Source organism: Xiphophorus hellerii, chromosome 13 (assembly GCF_003331165.1).
Source record: "Xiphophorus hellerii strain 12219 chromosome 13, Xiphophorus_hellerii-4.1, whole genome shotgun sequence".
NCBI classification, from domain to species: domain Eukaryota; kingdom Metazoa; phylum Chordata; class Actinopteri; order Cyprinodontiformes; family Poeciliidae; genus Xiphophorus; species Xiphophorus hellerii.
This window is the reverse complement of record NC_045684.1, coordinates 27,956,979-27,976,109: the sequence shown is the minus strand read 5'-3', so window position 1 is coordinate 27,976,109 and position 19,131 is coordinate 27,956,979. Positions and strand designations below refer to the sequence as shown.

The window sequence follows — 19,131 nt, the reverse complement described above, 5'->3', positions numbered from 1 at the left end:
CTGATGAGATCAGGGAACAGAGTATGTGTTGTTGTGACCAGTCTTTATGAAGGTAATGCATCTTGGGAGAAAATAACCGGCGGTTCTGAGAACCAGCAGAACTCACAGGCAGTGGACGATGGTGCGTCCCTCGCCACATTCCCGCTGCCAGTTGTGGACCTGAGCCAGAAGGCTGAGGAACGCTTTCTTGGAGTCGGGAACGTCTCGGTACGGGGACCAGCGCAGGAACTGGAAGTGGCGCACCACCAGCTGACCCTCCTGAAGCTACACAAGTCAGGAAAAGAGGAGGGGGGGGCAAGAGTGAGAAATCAGTTCTTTCCTTGAAGTCCCACATCGTAAAAGCTGCACCCTTCATAAACTAATAAAGATGAGCATCGGGACTCTCACCATGTCCCCATGAGAAGCCACTAAGCAAGTACAAAAATGAACCAGAACACGGAGGATATGTGCAGTCTGGGTGAGGGTTCCATTATCAAGCATGGCTCTATTATTCTAAGTGTAGATCATGCAGAACACAGCGGTCTCTGTTGGTATGGCAACAATGACGTTGGGCCTGCCCACCAACAGTAGTTTTGTTGTCAAGGAGGCATGTCTGTCTGTTAATTTTTTCTCTTTCCTTGTTCAAGCATTTATTTTTTTGTGTCCTCTACCAACTTTAGCCAGATCAACTTTTTTCCAAGGTAATCTCTCCATCATGGCGCCCCCTAGAGTTGGATAGTAGCCAAAGCCAATACACTGCTTCACAATTTAAAACCTAGGGCACAAAGATTATTTCAGGGTTTCTTTAGGTTTCTGAATTATGTCCAGTTTAAATTTGTGGCCAGCTCATGAACAATGTTTACATGTGGGTAATATTCCAATTCAGCAAAATTTCAAAAATCAGCCTCGATATGTTTATTCAGAATCCTCTCTATGATGTGTTCTAACGTCGAGGCCTGTAGGTTTGAACCCGGCGGGTCAGACTGGGTTCGGCTTCAGAAATTTTACAGAACCATACTGAAATAAACCTTATATTTGCATAAACAGGCATGCCTGTTCTGCTCCACCCTAATCACTACTGGGACAATACACGCGACAACTTGAACTAACTTTATTAAGACAAAACCAGCCATACAGGCAAGCAAATATTCTAGTCAGTTTTAAATATCCCATTCAGTAAAAATGTCATAACTTTAAGAGCTTGAAACTGAAAATTATATTTATTTCAAGTCAATGCTAAAAGAAAAGCAGTTCACAATTATTTTGTAGGATTATTATGCTGGAAACCATTCCAGCGGCCGAGAGGAACAAATGCAAGATGGGATCCGGGTCACAAGGCGGTTTATTTCACCGTCAACCGGTGTCATTAGGTCTCTCAGAAATTAAATGAAATCAAATTAAATTCCTCCCACAGCAGCAAGGAGCTGGAGTAGTTGATTTCCGAAGGCAAAACTTGAAATGATCTTTTGACTGAAACCGTTATTGAACTCAGAGAACATGAACATTTAAACAGCAGCTTTAGCAGTTGACACTGTCAGGCTGACATATCAAGTGATGCCTTTAATTTACACTTCAGATCCGCAACTTCTTTCTTCCTGACTACAAAGAAAATAAAACTTACTGAAGTCACGCATCATTACTAATTTTTGAAACCTCTTAGCTTTGCTATAACCGAGTAATAATCTGCAGCATCCCAGCTGACCGTACATCTAACACAAAATGGTTTGGTGCTACAGACATATGCAGAGCCAGAGACTGTACAAGTAGGCTAGTCAATAGCAAGTTCTGCTGGCAGATCAACACAAATATCTAGAGTTCTTATAGTGCTGTAGTGAAAATGAAGATATTTCAGAAGAGCTACCCTGACGTCAGAAATTTCACAGAAGCTAGCTTTGTGGAAAGCTAGTTGTAAGATAAACTAGTTTTGAGGAAAGCTAGCCATGATGATGCATCCATAGACAGTCCTAAAGATGCTAACACAGCTAATCTTGTCCATATTCTCACCGAAGCTGTGTGCCATTTATGCTCTGAAGGCAGATATCTCCTGGTCCAAATTAGAAAAATTAACTGGAACTCACTCCATCCATCCCTCCCTCCTTCTTTCCCTCCATTTTCTAACACCCTTTTCCCTAGTGGGGTCATTAGGGCTGCTGGTGTCTATCTCCAGCTAACGTTCTGGGCGATAGGCGGGGTCACCCTGGACAGGTCGCCAGTCTGTCGCAGGGAACTGGACCACAAAGTCCAATACTGCAACTGCATATTTAAAACATAATGATAGTTTCACAATGCATTCGCACTTCTGATGGCACCTAGATTATTCAGTTGTAAACATTGTAGTGCAAAATGTTTATTCATAAAAAATATTTTTAATCTCAATATTTATGTAATGTAACTGTATTTATGTTACAGTATCAGATACATAAAAAAGTGATGCTGGACGGTTCTTTTCCTACTGCAGCTTATTTTTCAAAGCCATTAAAAAGTGTTTGATCAGAGTATCAAACACTCCATATCATGCAGATAAATACTTTGGTATAGTTAGTACTGGACACTTCATATAAGAAATACTGTAAAGGTCATATTACCCTTCTTGGCATAAGAACTGGAAGGCTGAGTAGGCCAGTCTTTAAAATGACTGCGTGGTGTTAACTACCATCATTTTATTCCCTGATCAGCATTGTTAGCATATGTCAGGTCACAGAGGAAATCACTGGCTTTTGTAAAAGGTAATTAACCAATGTAAAAAAATAAATTAAAAAAAACATAGAAAGCTGTTCTGAGGAGTTTTCCAGAAGCATACCCATGTGGCTCAAACTCTCTGAAGTGGAAAAAAAAAATTATGTCTATGTCAGGATTCGCCACTCTAAGGGACGGCTGACTGTTGGAGATAAGAGACTAGATGAGAGATACCTGGAAATGGCAAAGAATGCTGAAATGTTCTTGATGTAACACCATGAACAATACTGACATGTCTCCGTTTTCATTTAGTGTTTTGTTCGACATTTCTCCTATTAGTAATCGAGTATGCTCGAAGATTACTGAGAGGATTAGGAAATATTTTTACATCCAGTGTTGCATTTTTAATTTTTCACCAAGAACTTGTACTGATGATGGGGGAGTCCGGCCACAGAACTCCCTACAGGCTCCATCCATGTGTGAAAATGACGTCTCATGCTCCCTGGAGCCTGAGTCTTTCTCAGTGTGAATCCTGTCATCTCGGAATATTCTCATGTCATCAGCAAAGAACAAATTCATGGTTAGACTATCCAATCTTCTGCTCCCTGGCAGATTGAAGAGTCTTTCTCTCGGATTAGTGGTTTTCTTATAGCAACAAAGCCGTTCAGTCCCACAATACTTTGGGTTTCCGTCATATCGTTCATGTGGAAACACTCTCACCTTACAACCTGGAGTTGTCCTGTTGTTTTTCTTCAGTTCGCCGATCACAGTCACTCAGGATTCACAAAGTTTCCAAAGTTTTTCTGGTCAGGCAGTGTAGCTTGATTTTAGGATACTACATTTCCCAACACTCTTTGCACATGCGAGCATGCCCTACATTTTGCTTCTACTGATATCCCAAATTAAAGGAAACTGATTAGGTGGGGACAATGCACATTAATTTAAAATTTTTGCAAATGTGCCAGATTTAGCCAAATGGCTGTTTTTGATCTGTTGTCCCTGGACAATAAGTCATTTATCTAGCTAAAAACAAAGATTACACAAACAAGGTTAAGATGACTTAACTGCACAAATTTTGTCAATACACACAACAAATACAGTCAGTATTAACAGTCAATAAGAAACAAAGGAAACCACGACATAAAGAGTCTAAGAAATGACTAAAACTAAATGGAATAAAGATCTGAGTCCTAATTGAAGTTACCCGTGTGATATTCTGAATCCGGAAGAGTCGGATGATGACGTCATCATCTGCAGTCCTGGACAGGAGCTCCACAGTCATGGGGCCGAACTGCTGGATCCCAGGCTCCGGCCAGTACTGCAGGCAGGGCTAGCAGGACAAGGGAGGCGAGGCGGGGAGGGAAGGCAGCAGGTCATTAGCCCACAAAACAAATCATTATGTCAGCGTCAAGTGATGGGGAAGCCACTTACAAGACACCTGAGTATTGACAACAGATACAATTAGCCTAAATGACAATGATTACCTGCAAACAGACGCTGTAAATTAAACGAGAAAAAAAAAAAAAAAAAAAAGAAGCACTCACGATGGGAACAATTCTTCACATCGGCATCAGCCTCCAGGTCTGAATTATTCATGAGTTCCAATCATTACCATTAGTACATTATAAATTAATGAAGTGGGAGACCTTGACTGTTCCCAGGAGAGACGAGGAGCCAGCTCAGAATCTGGATCGACTCCAAACGCGACTCCCCCATCACCCCCCTGCTTCAAAAACACTTCCCACCTCACAAAGGAACAACAACAACAGCGCCGCCGCCGAACCGCTGACATGTTCTGCATTGACTTCTGGGATGAGCTCAGGACCCCTGGAGTAGGAAGTGATAGCGGTGACGCGGTGACAGAAGGGTATTAGCAGGTGACATTGAGCAGAAAGAGAGATAAATATTTATACATCCAGGCAGGAGACAGACAGCCGTGTTCCCTCCACCCGCCAGTCTCCCACCAACTCAGGAGGACAAACTGAGCCAGAGAGCTAATATTTGAGGGGCAAACTGGTAATCCACGGGCAGGCGGAGGGAAGGAGACGAGAAGGGAGTGACAGTGGAAGGAGGGCAGGCTGCAGCTGACAGGCATGGTGGAAATGTTGAGCAGCGATGAGACATGACACGCTGACAGGGCGGCGATAGGGAGACGCCTGAACAAACCTTCCCGAGAGCCAACATGGAGGAAGGAGAGCGCGTCGATGGTGTGAAGGCAAATTAAACACGGGGGGCCTTAATGCAGAGTGGAGAACAACGAGAGGGCAGCGTCTGATGACTGAGCTGTGAGTCACGTAGGGCGGCAGCTCTTTAGGTTAACCTAAACCAGGAGAAGGTTTCCTTGTTCCTTCACGTAGTCTAACCCGTCTGTCCTGACATGCGACAGCTGGTTTCACTTTATATTCATGGAGTTTAAGGACAATAACCCAGGCGACTAGCTAAAATCTGTGAATACCAGAGAACCGCACTCTAAAAACTTTACGAACTGCTCAAACACAACATATACCTTAAGATGCAATAAGACGTACTGTGGAAATCATCGTAGTTTGAACACAGAAGCTAATAGCTACAGTTTCCTTATCAACGTTCCTAGCCTATTGGAGGCAAGAAGAAGAAGAAGAAGTTCCTGGTTTGGCTGATTTACAAACATGAGCCAATAGAGTGAAAAGTAGCATGTGCATGGGTATTTCAGTTTCCCCAACTGCATTTTTAAAAAATATTTTGGATAAAAAAAAAAAATCCATAAATAACCAGATTTCACAAAAATTTTTTAGAATTGATGTACAGCACAGACCAAAAGTTTGGACACACTTTCTCATTGAATTCAATGAGAAGGTGTGTCCAAACTTTTGGTCTGAACTGTATACTTAACCTCGGATAGCTGGAGGCAGTGGTGCTGGAGGAGATTCAACATCAGTAACTTCAGTAGCTGTGTTTTCATTGAAAAATACAGTATAATTAAACAATTTGACATTTCAAAAATGAATTCACTTTATGGAGCTCATCATTTCCCAAAAACTCTTGTTTTTTGATAAAATGTTTTGGTGCTAGCATGAGGTGCTTTTTTGGCCACATAAAAATTGGTTTATTTAGCAGAACTACAATGAAAACACGTTTTATGCATCATACGATCAACAACAGGAAGTTGCCACTGGCACAAACCACAAAGAAGAAGACAACAGGAAGTAGTTGGAGGATGATGACGCAACATAGTTTTAATGACTTATTGTAAGAACAAACTTATTCACATGATTTTAATTTCAATTCTTATTTAATGAAAGTAAAGTGTAATATAAAAGGCTGAGTTTTACTAATGCCTCAATTTAAGTTTGCTTTTGAATTTTTAAACGTTAATGTGAAATCTTTCATTTCTCATCTGTTTTTGCACTTTAACAAAAGTTTGTCATATTTCAACCAGGAGACTAAAAGTGATGTCTGAATCATATTGCAGTTTAAGCGATAAATAAAAAAGGAACTGAGTTGCTTTTTACTAGCATTTATTCTTTCATTATGTCTTTTACTAGCTTAAGCAGCCACTGCAGAACCGGGGAAATTTTTTATCCGATTACTCGACGAATAACCATAACAACTGATAGATTACTCGATTACTAAAATAATCGCTTCTTTAAATAGATACACACGCGGGTAAAACACTGAGTTAAGGTCAGTAGTTGATCTTACCCAGGCAGAGTTGGACTGGTTGAGCTGGTTCAGCATCACCACCGAGGTGCAGCTGTAGTCGTATATGAGCCTCCAGAAGTCGGTGGTGGTGCCGGGCAGCGGGTGCGGCGTCACCACGAAGGCAGCGGGTCGGAGGAAGCTGTCGGCCAGCGCTGCGTTGATGTAGTTGCTGCTCTCGCCCTCGGTGGTGACGAGGAAGGCCAGGGAGCGGTCCGGCGGCAGAACGTCCATACTCCGGTTCTTCTCCCGGTTCCTGGGCATCAGGGAGACGCTGCACTCCTCCACGTCCAGGTGAGGAGTCACCGAGTTCAGGGTCTGGAGACAAACGAGCAGGGAGAGGGAGAGGGAGAGGAGGAGAGGTCATTAAGAAGGCCGCGTTTGTTTTCGGTGAACGCCTGTACGTTTTACATGAAATGATAAAGTTCCAGATTCAGGTTAAAAAGATAATGTGAATGATGCACTGTCTCTTTAAGACCAGATGAGTCAAACTTAAATCATACAACCAGAAAAGCATTCGTAGTCACTGATGAGCAACAGAGAAAAAGAGCAAATGTGTTAGAAATAGAGTCAAGGATAACTCATTCCTGTGATAAATAACCTTGATGTTAATGTATTAGTAGAATGTAATGTGTATCATCCATGCTGCTGTCTGGAAAACGCTAAAGTGTTGCAGTTTTTTAAGTAGAAAATTGCTTAGTTGTATTAAAACATAAGTGTTTTTCTATCACTTTAAAAAAAACAAAAAAACTACTATGTTGGACAATAATAAATAATGAAAATTATTATTTCGATTCCATTCCTCTGATTTGGAATCAAAGGTGTAAGTGTTAGTTCTAGCTAAGACAGTTTCGGAGCAGCAAAAAATAAACTAAGAAAAAAAATCTGTTTAGTCTGAATATTTTATACTTTTCTTTCTTTTAAAAAATAAAACAACATAAAAAAAGTGAGGTTTTAAACCAATGGCCTTCATGTTTGGATCAGTCATGGAGTGTCAACAGAATATTACAATCAGGGGTCAATGTAAAGGTCACTAACACAAAGCTTATAAAGTTAATGAATAGAAAAGTCCACTAAGACGTTTTATGGTCATTTCATACGTTTGTAGCTCTGGTTGTTTTACTACAGAGATTTTTGGGTAACAAATGAAGTCATCTAAAAGAAAGTGTTTTTTATTGACAATGTATGCATACATTGCCTTCAGCATTTAAAGTCATGTTTTAATCATTTAACTCATAGTCTGCTCTAGTTTAGTTTGGTTGCGTGTATCTACCACCAGGTCAGTTGTTTAATTTACTCTTCAGTCTTTTTCTGTCCATTTTCAGACGCCAAAATAAACAGAAACGTATTGGAAGTCTTCACAGTGCAATTCCATTCATACATTGGCCGTTCTGTTTTTAAAGATGCATCAATATGGATGACTGATGCTTAGCTGCTTATGGTGCAGTAAGAGAGAAGAGGTATACATACTATGTGAGATTTTTTTCTCTTCCACCAAATTCTTTTCATTCAAAACTTGTTTATATCAACATGTGACAACGTGTGTTCAATTTAAACTGAAATGAATGAATTAAATAAATAAATAATTGAAAAAAGTTACTTATTTTTTCACTTAAGATTTTGACTTATCAAGATTTTGATACAAGATTAAAATAAATCGATAAGCAGTTATTTAAGCACATACGTAATAAATGAGGGTGTGTATTAAATCTATCCTTAAAATCAGTAGAAGAACCTCCTTTTTGAGACTTAATAAAGGCTTCGTGTTAACTGGCAGTGACATGAAGTTCAAATTCTATGGCTCAGAAATCCCACTGCAGCACAGAGTTTTCTTGCCAAGAATAACATTTTTAATTATCCTGTTTTCCAAATCCCATTAAAAGCAGCACATCAACACGTTCAGTGTGTAAAATGCAAACCTGTGATACTTTAATCAGGAAATCTTGTTAAAGGGGCAGTATTATGTATTTTCCAGGCACACAGTTCCATTTGAAAGCACAATCAACTATGTTAGTATCTGTTGTTATACAAATGCTTTGTATATCAAATATGACTTAAAAGAAATTTAACTTTGTAATTTAATACCTTGAAATTGGGCCCCTGTCTCTTTAAAAACTCTTGCTCTTCCTGAAACTCCACCTTCAGGAAATCATCATAACATGGTTCTTCTATTAACCCTTTAACAAGGTTTTTGCCAGCGTTTCACTGAGGAGTAGCTCCTATAATGAGCTCTGCAGACACGCAGCTCCGCCAGGTGTTGCTGATTGCTGCTGGCTAGTCTGAAGGAGCTGAGTGAAGGAGAACTGCTCTGTGAGAGGAGGAGCTGCGTCTCAAAGGCGGAGCTATGTCCACCCACAGCGGAATGGTTGCCAGGGAGATTAAAAAATTTCTCAAACATGCATGAAAGAATCAAAGCGACACTCCAGGTTTGGTTTTGGTGAGAGAATAATATTAGAACATGACGTACAGCTCAAAAAAGTCAATTTCACATAACACTAACCCCTCTAATGTTATTTTACTTCCGCTTAGAAAATGTTGCCATGATGAAGGATTATATAAGAGTTGCAACAAGTGAAATCAGGTAAAAACGTCCAAAAAACAGAAAACAAATCCATTTGGTTTGCACAGGGAAGGGCTGTGTCACCTGAAACTCCTCTCTGAGCTGTGAGGTGTTGCTCTGAGAATCCACTTTCAGCATTTCCTTGTAGGCAGGAGCAAACTCAGACACGGGGATGCCGGTTTCTCCACACAGGCAGGCCTCCAGGATGGCATCGTGGATGAAGACGTACTGCTCCTGACAGACAGACAGACAGACAGAGGTTCAGCCCCTCCCTGCTCGCCGCAGCGAGGCCCACTCGCCGTGAACAATGGCCAATTTAATTACTACCGCCGAATGTTGATGAATAGTTGTCAACTGTCAGAAAACTCCTCACATTCCCCGTGCCTACGCTTTACTTCCAAGCACAGAACTGTCAGTAAAAAACCCTCAGAAAACAAAAATCTGCAGGACTCGTATCAGAAAAGCCACATGCTGCCTACAGGCGCCGTTTCAATAACGTCAAGAGCCGGGCAATTAACCAGGAGGCTGGGACAAACAAAGGCAGGGAAACATTCACAGCAACGGACCTCATTCACCGGATTCATCTGCTTTCATGTGTCTGCACAAACATGGACGGAGCTGCAGCTCAAATACATGTTTAATAGAAAACAAATTGTAAATGTTTTGGGTTTTATCAGGCTGTTTTCCAGGCCTGTTAAAGCTGCAGTGTGTAACTTGTATAAACAATGTTTTAACATATTTGTTAAAACTCTCACCATGTATGATATGAGACAAATAATCTGTGAAAAGATCGATTACCTTATGAGGAAGTGCACTAAAAACAACCAATCGGAGCCAGGAGGAGGAGCTCAGTGCTGTCAATTAACCTTGTGCTAATAGTGGAGAAACAAACATAGGCAAAAGATATTGAAGAGCATTTTCTTGCTCTTCAATATATAAAAAATGAAGAGCCCACTGTACTGAACCCAACTGAAAGCCTCACTGTTATTTCACCAAATATTGATTTCTGAACTCTTTCTGAGTTAAACTGTAGAAAGCGCCATGTTATATTCTGGTGACATGATTACCTCTCATATGACTCATATGACAAATTGGTCATCGGCTTCCAGAAGAATCGTAAAGCCAGTTGAAATAACTTCTAATATGAGTTTTCCTCTGGGATTAATAAATTAAAATCCCAAACCATCATTGCCAGATAGTCCAAAAATATAAATGGCTAACTTGGAGCAAACACTGTAAAAATATCAAGACTTTGTCTCAGTTTATAAAATATTTCAAGCTACTTCTTCCTGTTTTACTTTCCATAGTTGGAATAAATTCAGAGTAACATGAGGGACCTTTCACTTCTCATTTCATGAAAAAAAAATCTTAGAAACTGGCTCTGGGAAAGTCAAGCATGTAAAGATCGATTATATCAAATATGTATTGATTTTAACATGGTTTTATCCACTTTCTTGTTGTTCTTGTTGTGTTATTGTATGGTTTTTATCCCCGTATTTATTATTGTGCTTTAACATCAACCTACCAATGAGTCTATGAACAAAAATTAGTCACATATTGACATGAGATTCTAGCCAATTTAAAAAAAAAAAAACTTCTGCTTACTCATACACAGCTGAACGCTGTTTCCAAAGCTTTTCATGAGCATAAAGATCATTGAAGTGGAAGCGTGAGAAATTCCCCAGCGTGTTTCTGCAGTTGCTTCATATTTTCAGGATCAAACCTGTCAGCAGGGCCCGTCCTAAAGCGTCCCCGCCGTCCCACTCACTTCAGTCTGGATCATGTTGATCCGACGGGAGCACAGCGTCTTCACGCAGTTGTAGATGTCCACCACTCCTTCACATTCGGCCATATCCAGCATGACGTCCAGCACGATGTAGCAGCCAGTCCGGCCGGCGCCCATGCTGTTACCGGGCAGAGGAGAGGAGAGGACGGACATGAGCAGCTGCACACTGTTCAAAGTGAGAGAATCTTACAAAACAAAATATTTATGAAGGAAAAGATCAGCCATACAATCTAAGACTATTAAATTTTTTAAAAATATGAAAATAAAGACAAAAAACACCAATATTTTTATCAACTTTAACAGAAATAAAACCCTAAGTTATATTTTTAATACTTTAATAAGTTGCATAATAAATAAATAAATAAATCATATTTATTTAGAGTCAAAGATGTTTCCTATTTTGGGGGGAGGAATTATTTTTGTCTTTATGTTTCAAATTTGTTTTTTAATTCTATGTACAGTTGAAACCAGACATTTACATACCTTGAAAAAAAAGACTTTTAGTTTTTAATGACTGTATGAAGGTAAATCAGACCAGACCTTTTTTGTCTTGGTTTATTTAGAATTACCAAATAATTTATATTTGCTAAATGCCAGAAAACCTGCTGTGAATATTTTGTTTGAGATTATTTTTGGTCACTTTCCTCCAGTTCAAAAGTTTACATACATTTTGGTCAGCACCACAAATAATTGTTTTTTAAACCGTATGACTGTCAAAGCTTTTGTGTTTCCTTCCTCAAACTTTGTGCAGATTAACAGAGACATGTGAGTTAACAGGAGGCCGACCAGTATGGAATGTATGAAAACGTTTGAATTCAAGGAAAGCTACAAAAAAATCTCTAAAAACAATGCAAAGAAAAATATTGAAAGTTTTCTGGCATTTAGCAAATAAAAATCAATTTTGGTAATTCCAACCAAGTTAAAACTAGAAGTTTGATCTGATTTAACTTCATACAGAGAGGAAAAAATGTGTGTGTCTTTTTAGTCGGTGGAAGTAAACATCTGGTTTCAGCTATAGATATTTTCATTTTTAAACACTTTGTGGTTTACTTGTTGACATCTTTAAATATTCACATAAACAATAAATAAGCACATTAATCAAAAATCAAAGACATAAAATCCTGATGCTGGTGTTTTTAAATCAAGACAAAAAAGCAATAATAATTTAAATAAGTACAATGTACATTTCATGTTTTCTGCAAGCTAATTTTTTCTCTTCTTACTCCAGGTAATGTGTAACATGGGCAGACGGACGATGAATTTTAGGTCATAAACACAGAGAAACCTGGTTTAGTTTCAGTTGGACCCAAAAGGGAAACACCAAGCTGCTGCTGTTCCTTTGAGCCACCTGCCAGCCTCCAGCAGCTCTCAGCTGACGTGATGAAGATCACGTCTCCACGTAAAGCCACTTACTGATGATGATGATGATGAGTGGCTGCTGCCTCCGACCGTTTCCAGGTTCTTGTGCGTCAGATCATCCACCCGATGCTGAACCCTTCATCACACCCACTGTTTGCTATGCAGACTGTCAGATCCATGTCTGACTGTCACGTCTGACTGTCATGCTGTGTCATTAGTGCTACATGGATGTAACTCAGACAGCGGGTCATGGCGCTCTGTTGGTGTAAGACGTGGAGAAAACGGGCCTGTTGTTCTGCTAAGGAGTACAACTGCAGAATCTCTAAATCCTACTCTTTTTTTTGTTGCAGACTTTATGAACTGTCGGCTTCTGTGTGAGAAAATGATTTGCATGAACATTGAGTATATTACTCATGAAGATGGCTTATTACGAGATGGCTCCCCTGAACAACTCACAATTGGCAGGGGGAGTTTATAGCAGCTTAGCTTTCACTTTTTCTGATTTTTTAAGTTTATTTATTTTTATTCGCAGGCATCATGTTACAACCAGCAGCTTAAATGTCTTATTTAGGGGATCTCTGTGATAGATCAAGACAAAAGAAGGTTTAATAGACAAGTGGAAAGTCATAAAAAATGATAAAAAAAATATATAGGAACAGAGTTTAAATTCGAAGCAATTCAATTCAAATATACTTTATTTATCCCAAGGGGGAAATTTAATGTAACTTCAAATAGTCGTTATGTATGGAGATGTTGTGGGCAGGAAGGATCTCCAGTAGCAGTCAGTCTCACAACGAATCTAAAAAGGCCTCTGACTGACTACTGTTACTGTATGACAGACTCATCAGTGGTATAACATGCTAACAGCTTAAAATCAGAGGTGTAGACACAAGTCATTACTATTATAAGTCACTACTATTATTACTCACTAATAGAAAGTGTCATTACTGTTACTATTAATTATGACTTTGGTCTTGACTTGAAAACATTTTCAGTTATGACTTGACTTGGACTTAAACATGTGAAATTGAAAAGACTTGATATCTGATGTAAAATCGAAAGTTTAGAACAAAAATGATTTTAAAAGTGCGTTAATTCAGTTCCCTCATCCTATATTAAACTCAGACAGTCTCTGTTCTTCCACAATCTAAGACATACGATTTTTATTTGTCATTATGTTTCTAGAACATAATGAAATCACAGTGGTACCCTCACTGATAAACAGATGAATAAATAAAGTCTTAATCAGTCATCAGCATGAGGGTGTGTGTGTGTCTGCAGGGGGGCAGAGAGGATGGAAGGTGGACTGATTGATTTCACAGCTCTTGAGGAAAAAGCTTTAGCTGTGTGTGTGTAGGCGTGTATGTGTGTGAGTTTAAATCCATATGTGAACACCAAGTGGACGGGGGACCGCTCTAAAAGCAGGAAGTGGACTATAGCGCAGGGCATTCTGGGTAAATACAATCAAAACAACTGTGTGAGTCTAGTACTAGCAGGAGAAATTAGAAATGGTTTGTGTTTTTTTTTAAGACAAAAGAGAAATCATATAAACGCCTAACTCTCCACTCCGTGTTTCTTTATATTTTGGGAAGAAGGAAGTCATGATCAGTGTCTTCTTCAGAGGTTTTTATGTTGTTTCCTTCAGTGAGCATCGGTGCAGCGCCACCACAGGTAAGAGGGGGAACAGGTGAAAGTGTTTTCCCTGAAAAGCTGTGCTAACCATCAGACCACCTAATTTATGGCGCTTTCTGTGGATTGTAGCTCTAAGTTATTTGTGGATAATTTTCCTTTTTGCTGAATGTTCCGTGTGAAGAAAATGCAACTTGGGGAACTGAAGTACTCCGGTGCAGTGCTACTCAGCAAACTATTGGCTGGCTTTTGCAAAGCAGCCAATCCAGGAGCACCATTCATTTCCCTTGCCACTGATTGGCCGTAACTCCAAGAGTGGAGACACAAAAGACTGTAGATGCTAGCTTCTGCTGTAGTACTAACACAGTTTCCATTGTTCGTATTAATGCATATTAAGGTGTGTTTGGTGTTACCGAGGGTCCACGATGAAACCCCCATCAATGATACCAGCAGGTGAAAACTGCATCGTTTATTGACTGAGGTTATTTTGACCATATTTGTTCGATGAGTTGGAACTGAAACATGAAGGCAGACGTACCTGCAGTGGACGACCACAGGTCCAGCGTCGGGGGGTGTGGAGGCCTTGACCCGGCGCAGGAAGGCCAGCAGGCCCGTGGCGTGGTACGGCACGCCATGCTCAGGCCAGGAGGTCAAGTGGAACTGGCACACCTCATGCTTAGAAGGGTAGCCTCTCTGGAAACCAGTCATGTAATGCAGCAGGTAAAGAAATGTTCTCACATTGAAACCAGTTAGTCTAGCATTACACTAGCATAGCGATCGGACTCAGCAGACATGATGAGAGTTTCTATTAAAAATAATGAGCATGATTCACCCGCTCCATGGCGAAGGTGCGGACTGTGTACTCTGCCAGGGTTTCCGTCTTCAGTAGCGTTATCTTAATGTCGCCGTACAGCTCAGTGTCTTCAGGCCAGTACTTGAAACATTTCATCTGGACAGTTCAAAATTATTTCAATGCATTTGGGAAACAATACTAGAATCTTGTAGACTAGTTACAGTATCTAATGACAGAGTATATATAGATTTAACAAGGTCACATTTAAGACTTTTTAAGACCTGTTGAATGCAACTTTGACAGAAAAAAAAATCAATAAAAGTAGGCAATGTTTGGAGGCTCCTGCTGTATATCGCCGTCCAAAACCTTAACTTCCATAATGCCGAGACAAAATTTAAGAACTTTCAATGAATTTAAAAAGTTTTAAGGTCCTAATTTTAGATAAATGAACGTAAGACATTTTAAGGCTGTTCAGACGCCCTGATCAATGTCAGAGGTCAAGGAAACGTACCCGGCCCACTTCCACCAGCTTGGTGAGCATGACAATACTGAAGCAATTCTCCTGCCAAACCATCCGCCAGAAATCATAGATCATCTCCTGCTTGGGGCCTGCAGAGGTGAGGCGGCGGGCAGGTGGAAATGCAGGTGGCAGAGGCGGAGCGGGAGGGAGAAAAACACAACAAAGAGAGGAAGTGATGGAGCAGGATGAGGGAGGTGGAGAGATAAGACATAAGTCAGAGGAAATCGCAGCAATAACCATCAGCGCAGAGGCAGAGAGTGTAATCCACGCCAGCCAGCGGAGCAACAATGTATCATTCATGAACTATCGGCGGCTCTCTGCTCGACTTCCGCTGTGGGGAGGAATGCCACTTTAATGCAGCCACAAATCCACAGGCGGCGTACAAACAGCCTCGCGTGTCGGCGTCTCCTGCTGCCGGCCGCTCGCCACAAATCACACCCACCCAGAGAAGACCACACTTCCATTGATTTCATTACGCCACGGCTTCTGTAATATCTCAGGCTACTCCGTCATGTCGACTGTTCTGCCAAACATAACACACACGAACACACACACATAGCCCACATTGTATCCATTCATTTCTACAAACAGGTTGTGTTTTCCAGAGACTTGTCCTCTCTCAGGACCGCCAGAACAAAACTCCACCGTTCTGTTTTCTAAGCCCCGCTGTGGAAGTTGCTTTGTTCAGGCTGAAATTCTTCTAGTGTTGTGATCAACAACTATTGTGTATCTGGTCAGAAACTTGAAGTAGGCAGTGAGACACGCTGCAGTGGCAGGAGAATAAGACGTCTTCAGATCCTCTCTATGTATGAAGCAGACTTGTCAGAAACAAACTGCCTTCTTCTTCTTCTTCTTCTGCTTCTTCCTCTTCTTCTTCTAGCCAAGTCAAAGAAAACAACAAGCTTCTTCTTTCCTGAACTGCATGTACAAACCTCAACAATGCCTAGCAACGGTATTCACATCCCCATATGGTATTGCCATAAATTTTACTGGATCTTATCATGAGTTTATGTGACAGAGCAATGAACAGTAGTGTACAGCGCTGAAGTGGTCAGGATGATGATGATGATGATGATGATATATAAGCAAATATAAACCAGGGATGGAGTAAAGACAGACTCTTCTTAGAACTTCAACAAATATTTGAAATATAAAGACATTGTCTTTTATACACCACAAAATTAATAAAGAAAAACTCTTAAATACGCAACCAAAACTACTTCTTAGTCATAAACTGGTCATATTAAGCTAATATTTAAGCTATTAAATGCAACCACACATTGATACACATTCTCTAATCTGAATTAATCAGCTTACATCGCAGAATAGTTGTATGACAAATTTAAAAACAGTGAGAGATCAGGCTAATAAAGATTGATTATATTTTAAATAATGATTATTGCATGCTCATAAAAGCAATTAATCAGCATATCAGATGTTAAAAAAACTAATTAATAAATTATTAGACATTTTAGTATTATCATTAGTCCATGCGGACGGGCAAACTGCTTCACATGGGGAATTCCCAAAACCATCAGAACCAAAAGAATCAGTGGGATTTACAAAAATCACGAAGCCAACGGAGAACATCCAGAAAAACAGATTACTGAGCCAAGTGGAAATATTTTCTCTGATATTTTATGGTCATAATCCATGTTAAAGGTAAGACTGAATTTATGTTTTTGGCTTGGTGAAATGAGCTTCATCGTCAGCTGCTGGGTCAGTGAATTTTAGAAGCTGATATTGTTGGACAGAGCAGAGTTTGAACTTTAAATTAAAGATCTGTTTGTGTGGCTAAGACTGTTGTACGTTGCTCTGTGTTGTTATGGTTATGCAGGTTAATGTCTAAACTTTTTTTACTATCATTATTTAGCTGCCTAATGTTGAAACCGGGTATTGGATATATTTTTGGCATTGCTGCTTATGCTTCCTGAATCTGCTTTAGTTATCGGTTAACTGTCAACCTGAAGTCACTTCTAACGAACCATGACGACACCGATGTCGTCATGGTTCCCATTTGGTCCAGCTGTTTCAAACTTCATCCTTGACTTGCCTGCTGTGCTCTTTGTTTTTTACGATGCTGATGTTCTCCTACAAACAAAATACCTGAATTTAATCAGAATTTAAACTACTGTTAGATTTGTTAATTGGACTTAAAGGAATATATTTTTTGCTCAAACTCAGAAAATCCCAATAAAATGCCCTTGGTTGGTTCTCATCTAATGAGCATAAATAGTTCTGCATGGACCTGTACAAGGACAACAAGAGGGGGTGACATGACATTCACAAAGCAAGGAACATTAATCTGTCTTTATGAACCAATCAGAGCTCAGTCTGCATTGGCTGAAAGCAACCAGGGACGGGCCAACGCAGTGATCTGGTTGTTATTTCTCCAGCTCGTTCTCAATGCAGCAGATTCCATGTGTATTAGCGTATGGTTTGTTAATTTTTCAACAGGGGGAGAAAAGCACAAATGCACTTGCCAGAGGGACGGCGAAGCGAGCTGGAAGACGGATGGCGAAGTGCAACTCTGGCATGCAGCTGGGTGAATCAGTATGCAGGGCACCGGGCGGCTTCTCTCCTCCCTCAGAGACTGAGCCGCTCTCATTCACACCTCCTCTGCCTCATCTCTGGACATAATAGTGGGTCGGCCCAGAGCACCTGCTGCCCAAAGCTGGCCGAGGGCTCATCCATGATGCAACAAATCAAGCTGAACCCGCCGCCAAAAGCCGACCACCTGGAGCTCACCGTACGCGTATGCAAAGAATTCTGAATCATATCAGGGATGAAGAAAAAGAGAGAGAGCAAGCGAGGGGTCGACGACAGCTTTATGACGCTGTGCAGGAAGCGTGTGCTTTTGTGGTACATGGGAGAAAAAGAGAGGAAAGAAAGTACAAAGACGTTTGGCAAACACGGTGGCGTGAAAAGGCGCTAACAGATTTCTTGTTTTCGACTTTTTATGTCATGTGAACTAAAACTAAAAATGAAACTAGGTGAGAAACATAACCCGGACAAATACAAACAACATTTCACAAGCTGTGAGTTTATTTACGAAGGAAAAAAAAAAAATCTAAACTTAGACTTTATTGTCCTTGCACAAAGGAAATGATGTTGCTTGGCTACTGGAATACACAGACAAAATACTGAAATACTATTAGTGTGACACACACACACACACGCCTTCCTTGACTAGGAACATGTGTTCCTAGTCAAGACATCAATATGGAACCTGTGTAACGACATAAAGTTGACTAAGAACTTTTCATTATTGCCTACTCAGCACAGTTCAACTCATCTCTATGTGGTCCTATGGGTTTTAAACTAGCAACTATCAAATATTCAACATTTATCAACTATTCACATTTGTCTTGTTAGTCCACAGAATATTTGGTAAATATTCTCTGACAAATGTGAAATCTTTCAGAAGGTGTGGCTGCTGTTGCACATGGTATGTATTTATGTATTTTATGGCTGTTTTCACACCTGGTACTCTAGTAGACTCTTTTTGACTGGAGAGCAAAGTTGCAACATTTGTTCCATTTTCAGCTGCTGCGGTTCTCTGTCACACTGAACTGTCAAGTGAACTGAACCCTTCTAGCAATCTGTTCCCCTCCTCACCTGTGGGGGCGCTGCACAACGAACCACCAAAGCAAACGACAGAGAAACCTACTGAGTTTGTGGAGTTCAATCTTTTGATCCAAATCAGAGTTTGATGACACATTCACACCTCTCCGAAAGAATCAGACTTCATAGACAAGCGAACATTGTACTGACAGTCTGTCATAAATACTTTTTGGCAAAAACAGTTTTCAGATTTTTAAAATGGGGACAGTTTTCCCCTGATAAATAAAATCAGTGCTTGAAAACTACAGAGTATATTCACTCAGGTTGTCTATGTATTGAAGCAAACTTGGTTTGAGCATCTCAAACATTTAAGTGGGGGCGCACACTGCCTCACATCTCTTTGTAACTGGCAGTACTACTAGAGGACTCCTCTTAGAAATGTTGCGGTAGCCAGCTGCATGCTTAGCAGAGCCTCCAGCCTCCCAGTGATCCATCTTTGCATTTTGCATGAAACCTTTCTCGTATTGCTAAGTGTTGCAAAGCCACTCTGACATCAAATGAGTTCACCAGCAGCCGTTTTCTTGCTT

General features: G+C 40.4%; 1 protein-coding gene across 4 annotated transcripts in view; it reads right to left on the bottom strand.

Annotated features, from left to right (window-relative positions):
- The window catches only part of ptprua (protein tyrosine phosphatase receptor type Ua), a 197,328-nt gene that overhangs the window by 1,944 nt on the left and 176,253 nt on the right, over positions 1-19,131 (bottom strand). For all 4 annotated transcript variants that reach the window (XM_032580837.1, XM_032580838.1, XM_032580839.1 and 1 more), the window contains 8 exons: positions 14,972-15,069; positions 14,500-14,616; positions 14,206-14,360; positions 10,662-10,797; positions 8,978-9,127; positions 6,337-6,651; positions 3,860-3,985; positions 107-264 (listed from right to left, as the gene is read on the bottom strand). In XM_032580837.1, the coding sequence (XP_032436728.1) occupies positions 107-264; positions 3,860-3,985; positions 6,337-6,651; positions 8,978-9,127; positions 10,662-10,797; positions 14,206-14,360; positions 14,500-14,616; positions 14,972-15,069 (1,255 nt within the window). The remainder of the gene's footprint in view (positions 1-106; positions 265-3,859; positions 3,986-6,336; positions 6,652-8,977; positions 9,128-10,661; positions 10,798-14,205; positions 14,361-14,499; positions 14,617-14,971; positions 15,070-19,131) is intronic.